A 16,776-nucleotide genomic window follows, 5' to 3' on the forward strand; every position below is an offset into this window, starting at 1 on the left:
ATAACAGGGTTCAAAAAAGAACTAGATAATTTCATGGAGGATAGGTCCATCAATGGCTATTAGCCAGGATGGGCAGGGATGGCGTCCCTAGCCTCTGTTTGTCAGAAGCTGGGAATGGGGGATGGATCATTTGAACCTGTTCTGTTCATTCCCTCTGAAGCACCTGGCATTGGCCACTGTCGACAGACAGGATACTGGGCTAGATGGGCCTTTGGTCTGACCAGTATGGCCATTCTTATGGTCTTTGCCTCATGATTAACAATTCCAGCTATTCTGATATTTCCCACAACTACAAGTTTTTTGCTGCTAGCTTTTAGTCACTTAACTAAGACCCACCTATTGAACACAAGGTTTCAGGAGGAAGTGCTAACGTTTAAAATCTCAATTTAAAAGCCTGATTCTCTTCCCACTTGCACTGTTGTAAATTAGGAGCATCTCCACTGGAATTACACCAGGGTCAAACTGGCATGGGAGAAAAGAACGAGACTCTCTGTGAACATTCTAGGACCACATCTAGGATGAGACAGTCACACCCAGCTGAGAATCTACTGAGTCAACCACAAAGCCCTACCCTAGTGAACACAATAAGTAGGAGTTCAGCCGTGCTCTTAAATGAACAGTACACACACCACTATGGATCTCGGAAAGCCAGCTGCTTTCTATTTGAGCAAACAAATCCTAAATTGTATTCAAATGCAAATAGTGCTAAAATGCTGACTAGGTGTTCTAGTTCTTGCATAAAAAGTCACTAAGCGATACACAAAAGGCATGACATGGTATGTTGCCCACAGGCCAATAGGTGTGACCTGCCTGGTGCAATTACACAGAAACGGGAACGTCAAATCTCCTTAGTATAAGATGAGCAATGAGAAGAGGCTGCAACCTGCTTTAGTGTTCTTGCTTATCCCAACAATAGTGGCTGAGGCGTTGTGCAATCTGTCAGAGGAGAGCTGGCTCTTCCTTCAGAGAAGGAAGGAACATTTTTTTGTGCAAGTCTGGATCTCGCCAAAGTAGAGGCTTGAGGTAAATAGGTGTTCTCGATCTGCACTTAGCCTATAACTTTTCTTCTAGGAGAGTGGAGAGAGAGGGAGGTCCTCATTGTCCACTACTTTGCATCTTGTGTGGTCACTTGCACGTATGCAAAGGGAGTATGAAGCTCCCAAGTCAGAATTGTGATGTTTACCCTACCATGGCATGGTGTAAATGGTGACACAACATGGAAGTCCATGGAGAATCAGACCCATTGTTTTCCATACTGTCTTCCAAATTCAAAGAGACTCCCCACGCGGCAGGGTCTCTGTTCAGCAATTTTTTTAGACTCTCCATGATACTTTCTAAACACGATCACTTGTGAGCTGATCCTGTGCCCAGACTGAAACTTTAATGCTGCCTTTTATCTGAATGCAGATGATTTCCCACAGGACCAGAAGTTCAGTCAGCTAAGAGAAGGGCTCTGACACAGAGCCCATGTTACTGAAGGAGTGTCACTAAAATGAGTGTTGAGGGCAGGGCTCCCCAGCACCTCTGAAAATGCATCTCAAAAGCTGAGGTTCTGACAATCAGTGGCCACTTTTGACCCAAGAGACTTGCCCTAGGTCACAAAGGGAGTGTGTGGCAGAACCAGGAAGAGAGGCTGGACCTCCTGACTTGATCTCAAAGACCTGTACGTCTACCTCAAGAACTACTTTCCCTTCCTTCGCATCACTTGCTGAATTCCAGCTTTGGAGCAGGCACTAGTGCCTCATCAATCGCTTACGTGATCAGTGATTGCTTTGGTTGTGAATATCAAATCCTACCTCATCTTTACACATGAAGCACACACTTGTCAATATGTTTAAGAAAGGAAAAGTTGCTTTGGATCTGTGTTCACTCAAAGATCCTAGACCACACACCTGCTGAACAGTTATTCTTCATTCCCAAAGTGCACGTGCACACACATCCATTTAAGATTTTGTCTCTGATTACAGGTGTAAACACATCTTACTGGAATCTATCCAGAGCATCTTCTCCAAAGGACAGAAGACCTGGTTATTTATTCTACAAGAACCAAACTTTTTTTTTTTTTTTACATGCTTCCCGCTGTGGTAAGTATGTAAACAAGAATCTGTCTTTGGTTTAGTAGCTCATGATGATTTTGCACTGCAGACAGATTATGCACAACTGACCTAGATATGAACATTGCCAACAGGCTGAGAATAGCTCACGTCTTAGAGGAAGACCTATGTACCCAGTGAGATACAATTCTCCATGTTAAAAGCCAACAATCTTGCCATGTTATAAACTACTCTTAGATTAGGTGGCAACAGCGAAAAAACAAAAGCGCCTGAGATGTTGATAGAGGAGGAGGACACATGTGCCAAGGTTCTACACAGCATCCCGCTAGAGGGAAACTGGCACATGTTCATCCCACCAGCCCCCAGTCACACAATACAAACAGGAGCAATGTTTTGCAGCCTCAGGCGACTACTTGCTTTCCTGGCATGGTAAAGCTGGCAAAGCTGTACACCCCCCAGCAACACAGACATTCTTGTTCAAGTCACGAACCTCCTGACCAAATCAATGAACCAATAAAATGATTCCTAAGCAAAAAGAACTGGAAACCATAGCAGGAGTGAGATGAAATGCAATCTGCAGAGGTCCAAAATAGGGCTCTTCACAGTAACTGTAGCATAAAACACACAGCTGATGGATGCAAGTTGCTCAGACTTGTGAGCTCTGACAACAAACCACTGCTATCGGCCAATCAAGGGGGAGAGAAGTATAAGCAATTGTTACGTTTGTAGAAGATCTATTTGTGATTAAAAACATTTAGCTGTAACTTTGTCGTATGCCAGTAGAAGACCAGCTCTGAGCACTAGGGCATGGTCCCTATTGTGCCCTTAAGCTGCCATAGTGCCAGCAGCAGACACTCAAGGTGAAGGCCACGACCTCGCTAATCGGTTGCTACCTCTTCTGCTAGCTCCGGTGCCCCAAACCATCCCCCATCCAATGTTCTGCTTCCCTCCTCTTAAAGACCTTTACAATACCTAAAGCAGCACTGAACATATACAATCTATTAACTTAATAAAGCTCAAACCTATATATGTTCAAAACCCAAAATAAGTTTCTTGTAGTGGAGGGCTGGGTGTTGATCGGAGCAGGTGGTAAGAATTAAAACAAACGCTATATAAGTGCTTGGTGCTTGCATTTAGTTTTTGGTTTATTCATCTAAATCAGTGGTTCTCAACCTGCAGGCCACTTGCAGCCCAATCGGCACACAACTGTGGTCCATGTGACATCCTCAGGGCTATACAGGCAAGGCATATATATGATGCGGCCCACATAACAGAGAGAGAGCTGCATATGCGGCCCACAATGGTAATTAGGTTGAGAACCACTGCTCTAAATATAAGCAAAACGGACAGACTGCCTATCAATCAAACATTTCTCAAGCAATTATCCCAAGGGCACCCAAGCACAAGTGATCCTTTCAGTTCATCGTCCCTGCTTTTGCTGCAGTACCTTCCTTCCTCAAAAGCAGTGTTTAAAAAGTGAGCCAGGATTTACCCAGTTGCTTTTCAGGGTTTGTCTCCACATGGAGTTATTCTGGAAGAGCTGTAGAGTGTAGTCAGTGTAACTAGAGAGGCAGCGTAGTCCACTGAACAGAATATGGGCTGTGCCTCAGATAATCTGGGTTTTATGCCTGGCTTGCCACTGACCTCAGGTGAGTCAATTTAGTTCTTTGTGCCTCTTTTTTTCCCTCTGTTTCGTTGGTAAGCAATTTGGAGCCGGGATTTTTCTGACTGTTTTTTGTACAGTGCCTCACACAATGGAGACCCTGATCTCAGCTGTGGCCTCTATGATTAAAATGTAATACAAACAACTTTTGTTGTAAACCAGATGCTGCAGGTTAGCTTTTGTTAATCCTTATAACAGGTGGCTCATCGCTCCTGAAACAAAGTTGAAAGTAAACATTTTCAGGCCTTTGTGGGGAAGAGGCTAAATTACCGCCTCTCCATCAAGGGAATGTGGTTTTACTGGCTCCACAGTGCAAACAGTGCTCATCTGTCAGCCCATTTTCCCACTCACTGCAATGGTTGGGACAATGGTCACCTCTGATGTTCCTGCCATTCCCCATTCAGCCCACATTCTGAGTTTTTTATCCCAGTTCACAGCCGGCGACCTTGCTGAACAACCATGCTCCGAACTTTAAAAGAGGTCGGATGTGCTTTTAGAAAGAGCTGAAGAATCTTCCACCAATGAAAAGTCAAAGGTGACTCTGCTCTTTTCCAAACCCTTCTAACCTACAAAATCAGCTCAATCACAAATGAGATCCAGGGTTGTGTTCCAAACATGGGATAGTATAGTTTTCTCACCCTCAGTGGAAAGGAAAAACATGTTTTAGTCCCTGAAGAAATGACAGTAACTTGCTGACATAAGTTGATGAAAATTGTGTTCCTTAACATGTTTGGAGTTTTTTCTGTCCACACTAGTAATAACACTCTTGCAATACAGATGGGCAACATTTTTAGACCTGATTATTTTTGTAGCATAGACATGGTATTAAATAGCCTGGTCTTTCAGAAAGAGGATTAGTGAATTCCAATCCACTGCATGTAAACCAATTTTATCTTTCCACTTCATATCCCCAGATTGTAGCTGGCTAACAGGGCAAAATCATAATCCTACAATGAGATACAAAGACAAAAACTAAATGCTCTGTGGGCTGTTGAATTCCTGTGACAGTAACTGGGTGTGTTTTACTAACAATACATGCTGACATATATGACAAATCTAGTGTTTATCTCTGTCAGATTACTTACACCAAAACCTTGGCTTTGTTAGAATGTATCCTTTTAAATCAGGTTTACATTTGAAAAATTTTGTTACCAGCAGCCGACATTATTGAAAGATAGTTATTTATCTCATTTATTTTTCAGCCTTTATGCTATTTGAATGAAATGCAAGATGTAAACAGTTTGGACAATCAAATATCATAGAGCTTTTGTGGAGATTTATAAAGTTAATGTTTTCATGCTGCTCTGAAAATACAAAGGACTATATGAGTATATTCTATCAATTCTCTCCCCTGATATAACAAACCTAGACACAACTACCGCATTCATCATATGCATTTGAGGAGCCAGGACTGGAACCCTTGTTTAGTTGCAAAAAGAGAGTCCATCACAACCTGAGCTAAAGAAGTAGTCCCTTACCAGCTAGCTAATCATCTCTGCCAGCCAGTCACTAGAATTAGTACATAGACAGTATACTACCTAGTTCCTCTTCATATTAAGGTGTGTAAAGTTCTCTTTATGGTGATTACACAGATAGCTCGGGAGGGTTTGTTTGTTTGTTTTTAACATGATTCAGACTTTTGGTGTTGAGGAACCAAAGTGTTACTCAGATTAGAAAGCGAGAGAGAACAAAGCCCTAATGATTTTGATTTCAGCTAGTATTTGGGGCTCTGTCCAAACTGAAAGATCTTGCTTCTTTTGGATGATTCACTTCCTTCTGCATTTTATATATATTTTGTTTTGAATTGTAGCTATCTTTTTGTGTGGAAATGTTTACTAAGCCCATCTGTTTAAATATTGCTGGATGATTTCCCACTGACTAGCTCCTAATACAGACAAGCAAGTCTCTCTCCAGTGATGGCTGTGCACAGAATAGAAACTTCCATGCCGGAAATCAATTGGGATTCTCCAGGCTCCTCCTGGGGGAGGAGGGGATCAAAAACCCAGATCGTCCTATAGACTGGGTCAGGAGGGGTGGCTGTCTTTCCAGCTAGGTAGGAAGGAACCAGTTTTCTTGAGAATCCACAGACGCAAGTTCTTCTCCCACCCCATCACTTCTCAGAGTTCTGTCAGGGTCACTGACTCCTACTCTGAATATCCTTCACACACATTTAACTGGATGCATCTCAGTGCAGTTCCAAATGGAGAGAACTGTGTCTAGACAGAATTATATACAATACCATAGCAAGCTACCATTCACTCTCCATGGTGTGATATTGACTAGCTATGGATTGATGTGATGTTTTGAGTTCCCATATTGCTCCACAAAGCCCTTCTAGCATAACCTTGTGACATCTGCTACAACGAATCCCCCTAAGAGAAGCTGGTAGAACTGCAATTAGGCAGATTAGTCCCTGTGGAAGACAGCCAAATGCTAGAGCTTTCTTTCCCCTCAGCCTAGCGTTGTGCTAGTCTCCTAAGTTATTTACCTAGGTAAGGTGTGTCCCTGGGACTTTAATGTTTGTACAGATACTAGCCAACCTGTTGCCTCCTCTAGCTGGATGCAGAATACCCATAACCCCTAAGGTGACTGCTATTACTTAATACCATTACTAGGCACACCTTCAACATCTGAATGAATCAGGTCAAAGAACAAGCAGTTAAATTCTAGAAATAGGTGCTTTAAAATGTTTATAGCTTAAGTTCCCTTGAGATAGGTGCACTAGGATTTTGAGTGCCTGACAATGTTGCTAGAGGGCACTGGGAAACCAGTTAATTTACTAATACACCTGTTAGGATTATTTTTCAGGGTGGGTTCTTATCTCAATAGAACAGGTACCAGTATATAAACAGTACTCTGCAAACAGAACAGGTACAGATTTGTACTAGTAGAAGAGGTACAAGATGGTAAGCTCTTTTGGGCGGGGTTCATATCTTCATGTGTGTTTGTACAGCACTTTACACAATGGTCCTGATTGTAGCCTCTGGTGCAATAGAAAAATTAAATAAATAATGTATGCTGGAACAGGTACCAGCTGAACAGGTACAAATGGAGAAGCGCACCCAAACCTAGTGGTGCGGTGAGAGTAGACAAAGTGATCTAGCAGCGTGCTAACAAAAAGCCTGACTAACGTACTCTTCCAGTCAGGAAATCTGAGATTGCATGATGTGGTGTAAATAACATAAGCTTGCCAACATGACCTTTCAGGAAGCAGGGGTGAAGCAGGAGGAGGTTCTCTGGAATCCAAGTCCTGCTCGCATGGCGTCTGTGCAGTGGCTTGTCCCACTGACTCCTTTTGCTTTTCCTTTTCCTGCAAAAAAAACCCCAAACCTTTCCTCCTCCATCTTTTCTAAGACTGTGCCTTGAATGGAGACGTGAGCAGCAAATCAGAGTAGGAAGCAGCAGGGCTGTCCCTAGCCATTTTGGTACTCTTTGCAGCCCCCCCCATGGAGGGACTGTGGGGGGGCTCAGGCCCCTGTGGGCGGGGGGAGGCTGGTCCCAGGTCTCTGTGGGGAGAGGGCTGGGGAAACCGGCCCCAGCCCGCTCCGCTCTGCTCCCCTGGCTCCCAGCCTTGGGGGGCAGGGAGGAACTGCCCCCCAGCACTCCCCAGCAGTGTGGCTGGGAGCCAGGGGAGCAGAGCAGGCTGGGGCCGGGTTGCTCCACTTACCATGCGGTGAGTGCAGGCCAGGGCCGGTGCTACCATTAAGGCAAACTAGGCAGTTGCCTAAGGTGCCTAGATTTGGGGGCGCCAAAAAGAGGTGCCCCCAATTTTTTTTTTTTTTTTACAGCGTTCCTGGGCTGGGCTGCCAGCGGCACGCTGACACGTGCGGCTCAGACTCCCTCTCCCAGCGCAGCGGCCGCTCCATGCAATTATTGTCATTGCTGGCGGGGGCGGTGTGCTCGGGGAGGGGGCGTAGCAGAGTTGAGCTGGGGTGGGGAGCCCTGCAGCAGTTCCCCACCCCCCACCCCGCCCTGAGGCACACCCCCCACCCCGGGGAGCTGTGCGGCAGCTCCCCACCCCAGCTCATCTCTGCTACACCCACTTCCCAAGCGCGCACTCGCTGCTCCACTTCTCCCGCCTCCCAGGCTTGCAGCGCCAATCAGCTGTTTGGCGCCGCAAGCCTGGGAGGGGAGGAGAATTAGAGCGGGGGTGGTGTGCTCAGGGAGGAGGCGGAGCAGAGGTGAGCTGGGGTTGGGAGCTTCCGCACAGCTCCCCGGGGAGGGGGAGCTGCCGTGGGGGGTGGGGGCGCCTCAGGGCAGAGGGGAGGGAGCTGCCGCAGGGCTGGGGGGGTGGGGGTGCAAGGTGGAAGTTTCACCAAGGGCGTGAAACTTCCTTGCACCGGCCCTGCTGCAGGCCCATCCCCTGCAGCAATCCTCAGGGGACTGGGGGCAGGACGGGGCTGGGGCAGAGAAGGAGTGGGGCAGATCAGGGGTGGGAAGAGGAGGGGTGGGGGCCATGAGGAAGAGGCGGAGCAGGGGCTGGAGCAGCACGCAGCTGCCAGGGCACCAGGAAATGCGGTCCCCCAAATTCCCTGGTCCCCTACGCAGCTGTGTACTTTGCGTATGGGTAAAAACGGCCCTGGGAAGCAGAGTAGGTACAATGGGTAACATGCTGCATTTCACATCCCCTCCTTTCTGTCTTACCCTCCATTTTATTTTTCACAGTGCTGCAGTAAAAGCAATTTTCTGCTCTGAGAACTGTTTTGGGAAGACGGATATTTTTCGCTCAGACAAACCCCACAGGCTGTGCTTCCTGACTGCTGGGGAGCAGCCTGACTCCTCCACTGTGGACCATGTGGCAGGGAAAAGAAGTTACCCAGGCTGCATTTTAAGGTGGCAGCATTCCTAGTGGACATGTCCAGTAAGTTCCAAGGGGATGCTGCTCTGAGATGGGTCTTGGAGGAAGCAGAACTGGGATCTAACAAATATAAATCCCCCTCTCTGCGGTCTTGGTTAGGGTAGAGGGCATGACACAGGTTGCAGGATCTGTTTTGAAATAGCAAGACTGCTAATACTATATATTTGAAGTATCTGCTGCACTTGTCTAAGTAGCTACATCTTGTCCTGAGCATTAAGTGTTTAACTTTTAACAGGATCATTGTCCTGTGGCCCCTTCTGCATCAAAACCCTGTCAGATTTGTGAAAATCCTTGACATACTAAAACAACACATGGGTTGTGTGCTGTGTGCCATCCCCATTCAAGGAGCTTTCTTTTTTTAAATCTAGTCTCTGGTATCCTTTCCAATTAACACACGACCTAAATGCAAATACATCCAAAGCTGATAACCATTTTAAGCTCTCTTTCTCTATCCCTCAGACTCCTAAAATTGTTTGTTCATACTTTTGTTTGGAATGATAAACGCATGATGAGCTTGAAAAGCGTGGGACTTTAATTTTATGTGGTGGAGAAGAATAAGAGGAGACATGACAGACGTATACACGATAATTAATTGCACAGAAAAAATAAATCAGGTACTTCCACTTATCCTTTCTCATAATACAAGAAAAAGGGGGACAGCCAATGAAATTGAAAAGCAGCAAATTTACAAATGATAGAGATTATGTAGAACATAATCATAGAAATGCAGGGCTAGAAGAGACCTCAAAAGGTCATCTAGTCCAGCCCCCCATGCCAAAGCAGGATTAAGTAAACCTAGATCATCTCCGACAGGTGTTTGTCCAGTCTTGTCTTAAACCTCCAGTGATGGGGATTCCACAACTCCTTAGGTGACCTGTTCCAATGTTTAACTATCCTTATAACTAGAAAGTCCTCTTTATAATAGCCTTTTACCTATTTGAAGATTGTTCCCCCTTCCTCCATTCTTCTCTTCTCTAAACTAAACATGCCCAGTTCTTTCAGCCTGTCCTCACAGGTCATGTTTGCCAAAGTTCGTATCATTTTGTTGCTCTCCTATGGAATCTCCCCAATTTGTTCACATCTTTCTTAAAGTGTGGTGCCCAAAACTGGAGACAGTACTCCAGCTGATGCTTGTGGAACTCAGTGGCACTAGACATCACTGAATCAGGAGTTCAGCAAGATTCAAAATAGGATTAGAAATGTATATAAAAAATGAGAACATCCACACTCTGCGTTTCTTTACTCTTCCTGTGGAGCATCTGATACTGGCCAGCATCAGACAGAGGATACTGGACTAGACAGTCCACATGGCAATTCCTATATTCCTAAATGCTGTATGAATGAACAAAAACTAACCTAGAACATCTGCTTTTTGCTGTCCAGTGTTACTCAGTGTCTTACAAAAGCTTAACTATCAAGTAACTTAACAGTGATTTTCATTTGACTTGAATGAAGGACTCAAAGTTCCACTGGCTTAAATGCAATTGTTTCTTGAGGCAGGAGTAAAAGTGGGGATACACTGGTGTGTTGAGTGGCACATCCTTACCCAGCATGTTCCTCCATCTGACAGCTATTGATTAGCTGCATTGATGTTCAAACTTGGATTATGAACCAGAAAGATCATATTTGTGAAGAGAATGAAAAAACAAATGTAACCACCAAATACATGGTAGCTATTTTAGGAATGGCATGGTTCCCACCAAAAGTCCCTAGATCAGATCTCTTTCCTGCACCAGAAAAAACAAAAGTTATATTCAAACCCATATAAGGCAGCATTTAGTCGAGGTGGTTCTTTAAAATATTAGTACTGCTTTCTGTATTGTCGGAGGACTTTTATCATCTTGTTAGCTTTTCTCTTTTTGCAGCAGTCGCATCCAACTTTGTGATGTCGGCAGACACACTAACAATTTGTGAGTTACCCAAGATTTGCTTATATATTTACACAAAATATTTATAAAACAAGGTTTTATAATGGAAAGTGTTGGACAACCTGTATTATCGGTAGAGCTGACAGCATCACCTCTATATTATGAAATTAGCCTGTAGCACGCTTGAAAGTAGATGCTGCCTTCCCCTTCTAGGAATTAGTCCATAGAGGACAACTGCCCACTACTGCAATTGGCTAATGCTGCCCCTCCTTCAGCTCAACTGGTAGAGGTCTGTGCTTTGGTAATGAAAGTCCCAGGTTAAAACACTCAAGATGATCAGGGGTTGAATTTATGTTAAGTTAAGATTAAAGTTGAAACAAATAGAACTCTCTGTAATTTCTGCCTTGCTGCTCTTTTAGTCATTTAGAAATAGGCAAGTCTTGATTTCTGGTTCAGTTTCTCCCTCTTCCCTCCCAACATATTTGATTGTCATCAGGCTGTGGGAAATAGCCACTAATTGTGCCATGTTTGTTTTACAAGTTAAACTTTATTATGGGGGAGTTTTTCAAAGACACAGGTGGCAGACAGGGACCTAGCTCCCACTGAAATTCAATGCCAGTTGTGTCTGAAAATCTCCCCAGTAACTTTTAGATGCATATGAACATCTTCAAACGCACTGATTGATCATTGCTGCTCAATGAGGTATAACTACATCCCACACTCTCCTGGGACTACAGGTGCTTCCAGATAAACCAGACTGTCTTCAGGCTGAGTACCACTGAAATCCATGGTAAAGCTCCCACTGACTTTAGTGACAGGATGATCAAGCCAACAGATGGTAGAGATAAATTAATTATTTTAAATGGTTCCCACTCAATATAGGGTCACTGTGACTGAGTGGCCAGCATTCTCACTACCAGGTATGGAGGTCACAGGGTGGAGTCCATTCTAAAACTTAAGACAGTAGCCACTGCGTACGTTGCAGTGCTCGGCAAGAAGCCTGCTGAAATGCTAGAAGCCATCAAGTGGAGGGCATGTTAAATTGGGATCTCTTCTGCTCATGGCACTTTATCGAAGGGACTATTGTGCAAACCTTCCCATAGATAAAATTAATAAACCTGGCTGCAATCTCTAAGGATGTGTGAGAACTATTCCAGGTCACAAAAATGTGGCTTCACTTGTCTCAATAGTCATTATAGACAGTATTTTTAACTCATTACTTTGTAGAGTAGTTTGAGAAACCTAGAGGAGGAAAGATGCTATAAAAGCTCCCCTTTTTTATCCTAAAGTAGGAATACCCTGTGCTGAGCCATGCCATGCCCCAGCAAAGGGAAGTTTTTTTGCCAATAAACTTGCATCATGCATAAAGCTGGCTATGGAGGATGGAAAGAACTGCAATTATCAGTTAGAGAAATAACAGACTCAGGAAAAAGAATGATGGTAGGATCCTTGTTAGCAAAGTTGGATTTTTACATCCAAAAGCAAGTTAACATTCAAAGCAGTTTATTCAAAGAGGATCTACTTACTAATAAGGCCTCCTTGAAACAAGTCATCCCCATAACTTTTTTAACTCTCTTCCTAGGAAACATTTTAAATACGTTTAAGTGTATACATCTTTGAAATTTCTATTCAAATAGTGTTTTCAAAACATATTTACTCCAGGCAAAAAACAAACACAATGCCCCCAGTATTCCCGGCACTACTTTGAACAGACTTGTGCTATTTTTACCAGTGTTTGGCATCTATCCTAAATCAGTTGTAAAGCAGAAGAAGATGACCCTTTACTCGCTGATCTCCTCTGCAAATCCACCAATACAATCTTCACAGGTTTCTTATTAAGATATCCAAGAATAGCAGGGGGATGTTATGGAGTAGAAGCTTCTTCAGGATTTCTGTATCAGATTACACCAGGGTATTTTTGCCTCTGGCCAACAAAAACATACATCTTCAGTATGTTAAAAAAAAATGTAACATCGTCAGTGATTTTATGAGAATTTAAAAAAACAAAATTAAATTCCTTGAAGCACAGAAACTATCATGGAGCTACATCACAAAATATATGATGATGTGTTGCTGGACTATGTAAGGCCAAATCACACAGCAGGTACCCTGTCATTAATCTCACAAACTACACAAAACACAGGGATTTTGAACATACATTTTCTGTTCACGGCAGGGGATGTTTTACCTAAGCAAATCTATTCTCTTTACTCTTAGATTGTAAGATACTAGGGACAGGGAGCTTGTCTACTCCCTGTACTGTACAGGGCTGTGTACGTTTTCAGCAGGCTACAAAAAAGTAAAAGCTCTCCTTTCTACAGTTAATAATTTCTTTGAGCTCTCCTCATTCTATCTATCTAGGTACTTATACTGCCCTCAACAATGTAATAATAGGAAATACCTTATTGTGCCTCTGAAATCATCTCACTGATCAGCCATTAATATCAATCATTTGGTGAAATGATACTATAGCTATTCAATCAGCTGTGCAGTATTACTATATTTTCTCAAAAGGAGAATATTCTATTTGCTTGTTTGTTTTTAAGGCACACACAAAAAACTGCTGCAGGCTTATATGTCCATTTCCACTATGGTTTGCCATCCAAAACCATTTCAGTAATGCCCATTGATGTGGGTGTGTGCATATGCAAGCAATGACTCATAGTAACCTTCCATCTTGTCTGCTAGAATTTACAACCAAATAAAATTCGCTGCAGCAGCTATTACCCTAAAGCTACTATATAATTACCAAAAAGAACACCCCCAATATGCATCCAAAAAGCAGCCGGGTCCATTCTGCTGCTAAGAGTGAAAATAAAATGTTATCTATTAACAGTTGTACAACTGACTACATTTTAAGTGTCCCTTTACTAATGAAAGGTTTGTTCACTGGCTATTTATATGTAAATATTCTTTCAATTCCAATGAGTCACTCTGTTTAAGTGTAGATGCAGCACCTAAGTTTCACCATTAAATGAAAAGTGGTGTACCCAAAAGGAAAGTTAGCTCTGCAGAGAGTACCATTAGTAACGTTGGGCAGTTTTGAACTTTTTGTACATCCACTTTCTTTATTATAGATTTTGAAATAGGGCCAGCGCCTCAGGCAGGAGAGTTTATTTAAATATCAACATCCACCTCCCTCCTTGGTTAAGGAGTAAGAATTCAGGATGCCTCCGAAAAGAATCTGGGCTCGGTCTTGCAGGCTGCTGTGCACGTTTCCCTCCCCTGGGACTCAGGGAGAGTGGAGGGGACCCAGCTCCTTGCCAGGATTTGCTACCGCTGGTCACTGCAGATACCATCCGCTGCTGGACGGGGACCCGTGGAATATTTTACGTGGGTTTCTATTAGACGCATCAAAGCAGCCAGAGAGCGAGGGACAGCAGCGATCGCCCCTCGCACCCTCCAGCAGCGCATCAGGATTGGATTGGGTGGGTCCCTCCTGGCTGCGCTCATGCGCGTAACCCAGGGCGCACGGCGGCTCCCTGCTACCCAGGGACCCCACCTCTGGGGTCCAGGGCGCTCATGGGTCGGGGGCACACGGGCTCCCCGGTGCTCGGCTGCCTCCCAACTCCTGCCCTTCTGTGGAAGCTGCCGAGAGTCAAAGCCAACTCAGGGCTCCATCCTGGCGTCCAGAGGGAGCTTCCCATTGTCCCCACCGGCGGCGGATTCGGGTCCTTGTCCCCCCAGCCTCACAGACGGGACTGCAAAGACTTTTTCCTCCGCCCCCAGCAGCTGGGGAGGAGGGACCGACACGTCCCCGCTCTGCGCTGCTGGAACAGGGCAGCTGCTGCGCCCGGGGCGGTCTCCAGCAGGGAGCGGCCGATGGAAACGAGCCCGGAGCAAGCGCAGGCACCCGCCTCCCGCTTGCCCGAAGCACCCTCCGAGCCCCTGCAGTGGGGCTCTCGCCTCGGACCTACCTGCAGCTGTTGCTTAAAGGCAGGAGACGACTTGGCGAGTTGCTGCGGCGCCCGGCTGGCTGAAGGAAGCTGGCGCAGAGGGGCTGGGCAGGCAGGAGTGGCACTGGGACTGGGGCGGGGGTGGGCAGGGCCTTGCACGTGGGCACCGAGTGACTCGCGGCTCTGTCCTCCACTGAGCAGCCGCGCGGCCCGCAGGAGGCGGATCCGGGGGTGGGGCTGGGCCAGCAGCTGGGGTCTGCAGGGCTGGCTGCGCTGTGGCCGTGTAGCAGCCAGGACTGAGGCAGAAGCAACAGGAGGAAGCCGGTGAGGTTAGGTGCATAAGCATAGAGAGGATGTATCCACCTCCTTGTGCAGCAGCCCTTTCCTGTGGTCCACAACAACCGAGCTAACTGGATGTGAACTATTCGATTCCAGCCCAGTTGATTTCAGCTTTCAGAGTAGCAGCCGGAAAGGATTTTTAGCTGCTGAGGATGGTTTGCACTGGCAAGTAGTGCTAGTGGTCTGAGTAGATAAATTAATGAGCTTCATCTAGGTTCCTAAGGGCTTTTGGATCCAGGGCCAGCCTTAACATGGATGGGGCCTTGGCCGATTCCACTACAGGAGGGAGAACTGGGTTGTGACCTGCTGAAGTTGTCTGTGGGGTCCTCAAATGTCCAACAGCCCAGGCAGCCGCCTGCCTGGCATATGTTCTTTCATCATGGTCCTGTCAGTATCTGTACTTTTGGAGAACAACTGTATACAAATGTGTACAAATTAGAAACAACTGACAAACTTTTTTTACAGGTCCCAGACTCCACTAAAACCATTGCTACACTTGGCACTAATTGACTGCCTTATTAGAAGCATCAGCAGTGGCCAAGAACTGAATGGACCATGGGGATTGATGGACCATCCAGGTCAAGGATGAAGCACATGAGCATGGGTTAAAAAGGCAGTTGGAGGGGGAAAAAGAGATGTCTTTTTAAAATTGGAAGTCAAATCCTGCTGAGGAAAATAGAAAGGAACAAAAACTCTGGCAAGTCAAGTGTAAAAGTCTAGTTAGGTAGGTTAAAAAAGAATTTGAAGAGCTACTAGGAAAAGACACAGAAACTAACTGCAATTTTTTTTAAGTCCATCAGAAGCAGGAAACCTGCCAAACAATCAGTGGGGCCACTGGATGACAGAGATGCTAAAAGAGCACTCAAGGAAGACAAGGCCATTGTGGAGAAGCTAGATGAATTCTTTGCATCGGTCTTCACTGCCGAGGATGCGAGGGAGATTCTCACACCTGACCCAATCTTTTTAGGTGACAAATCTGAGGAATGTCCCAGACTGTGGTGTCGAGAGGAGGCTTTGGAAGAAATTGATATATTAAACGGTAATACGTCACCAGGCCCAGATGGTATTCACTCAAAAGAACTCAAATATGAAATTGCAGAACTACTAAACTATGGTATGTTACCTATCCCTGGAAATCAACCTCTGTACCAGATGACTGAAGGATAGCTAATGTAACACCGATTTTGTTTTTTTTAAAGGCTCCAGAGGCAATCTGGCAATTACAGGCCAGTAAGCCTAACTTCAGTACCCGGCAAATTGGTTGAAGCTACAGTAAAGAACAGAATTCTCAGACACATAGATGAATGTGATGAATTGGGGAAGCGTCAACATGGCTTTCGTAAAGGGAAATCATCCCTCACGAGTCTCTGAGGGGGTCAACAAATGCAGGCAAGGGTGATCCAGTAGATATAGTGTACCTGGATTTTCAGAAAAAATTTGACAAGGACTCTCACCTAAAGCTCTTAAGCAATGTAATCTGTCATGGGATAAGAGGGAAGGACCTCTCATATATCAGTACCTGGTTTAAAAGATAGGAAACAAAGAGTAGGCATAAATGATCAATTTTCACAGTGGTGAAAGGTAACTAGTGGTGACCCCCAAGGAGTTGTGCTGTGACCAGTGTTGTTCAACATATTCATAAATGAGCTGGAAAAAGGGGTAAACAGTGAGATGGCAAAGTTTGCTGCAAAATTACTCAAGATAGTTAGGTCCAACGCAGACTGCAAAGAGTTACAGAGGGATCTCATAAAACTGGGTGACTGGAACAAAATGGGAAATGAAATTCAATGTTGAAAAGTCCAAAGTAATGCACATTAGAAAACATAATCCCAACTGTACATAAAAAGAAAGAGATCTTGAGATCATTGTGGATAATTCTCTGAAAACATCTGTTCAATGTGCAGTGGCAGTCAAAAAAGCAAGCAGAATGTTAGGAACCATTAGGAAAGGGATAGATAAGAAGACAGAAAATATCATATTGCCACTATATAAATCCATGATATGCCCACACCTTTAATACTGCGTGCAGATGTGGTCACCCCATCTCAAAAAAGATATTTTAGAATTGGAAAAAGTATAGAGAAGGGCAACAAAAATT

At 44.8% G+C, this 16,776-nt stretch overlaps 1 protein-coding gene across 1 annotated transcript in view; it reads right to left on the bottom strand.

Moving 5' to 3' along the window:
* Positions 1-14,709, bottom strand: part of GSN (gelsolin) — a 45,424-nt gene extending 30,715 nt beyond the window's left edge. The window contains 3 exon segments of the mRNA XM_054007290.1: positions 11,970-12,021; positions 14,361-14,545; positions 14,548-14,709. Coding sequence (XP_053863265.1) covers positions 11,970-12,021; positions 14,361-14,545; positions 14,548-14,685 — 375 coding nt within the window. The 5' untranslated portion in view covers positions 14,686-14,709.
* Between the last annotated feature and the right edge of the window lie 2,067 nt (positions 14,710-16,776).

This window comes from Malaclemys terrapin, chromosome 17, assembly GCF_027887155.1.
Source record: "Malaclemys terrapin pileata isolate rMalTer1 chromosome 17, rMalTer1.hap1, whole genome shotgun sequence".
Lineage (NCBI taxonomy): Eukaryota > Metazoa > Chordata > Testudines > Emydidae > Malaclemys > Malaclemys terrapin.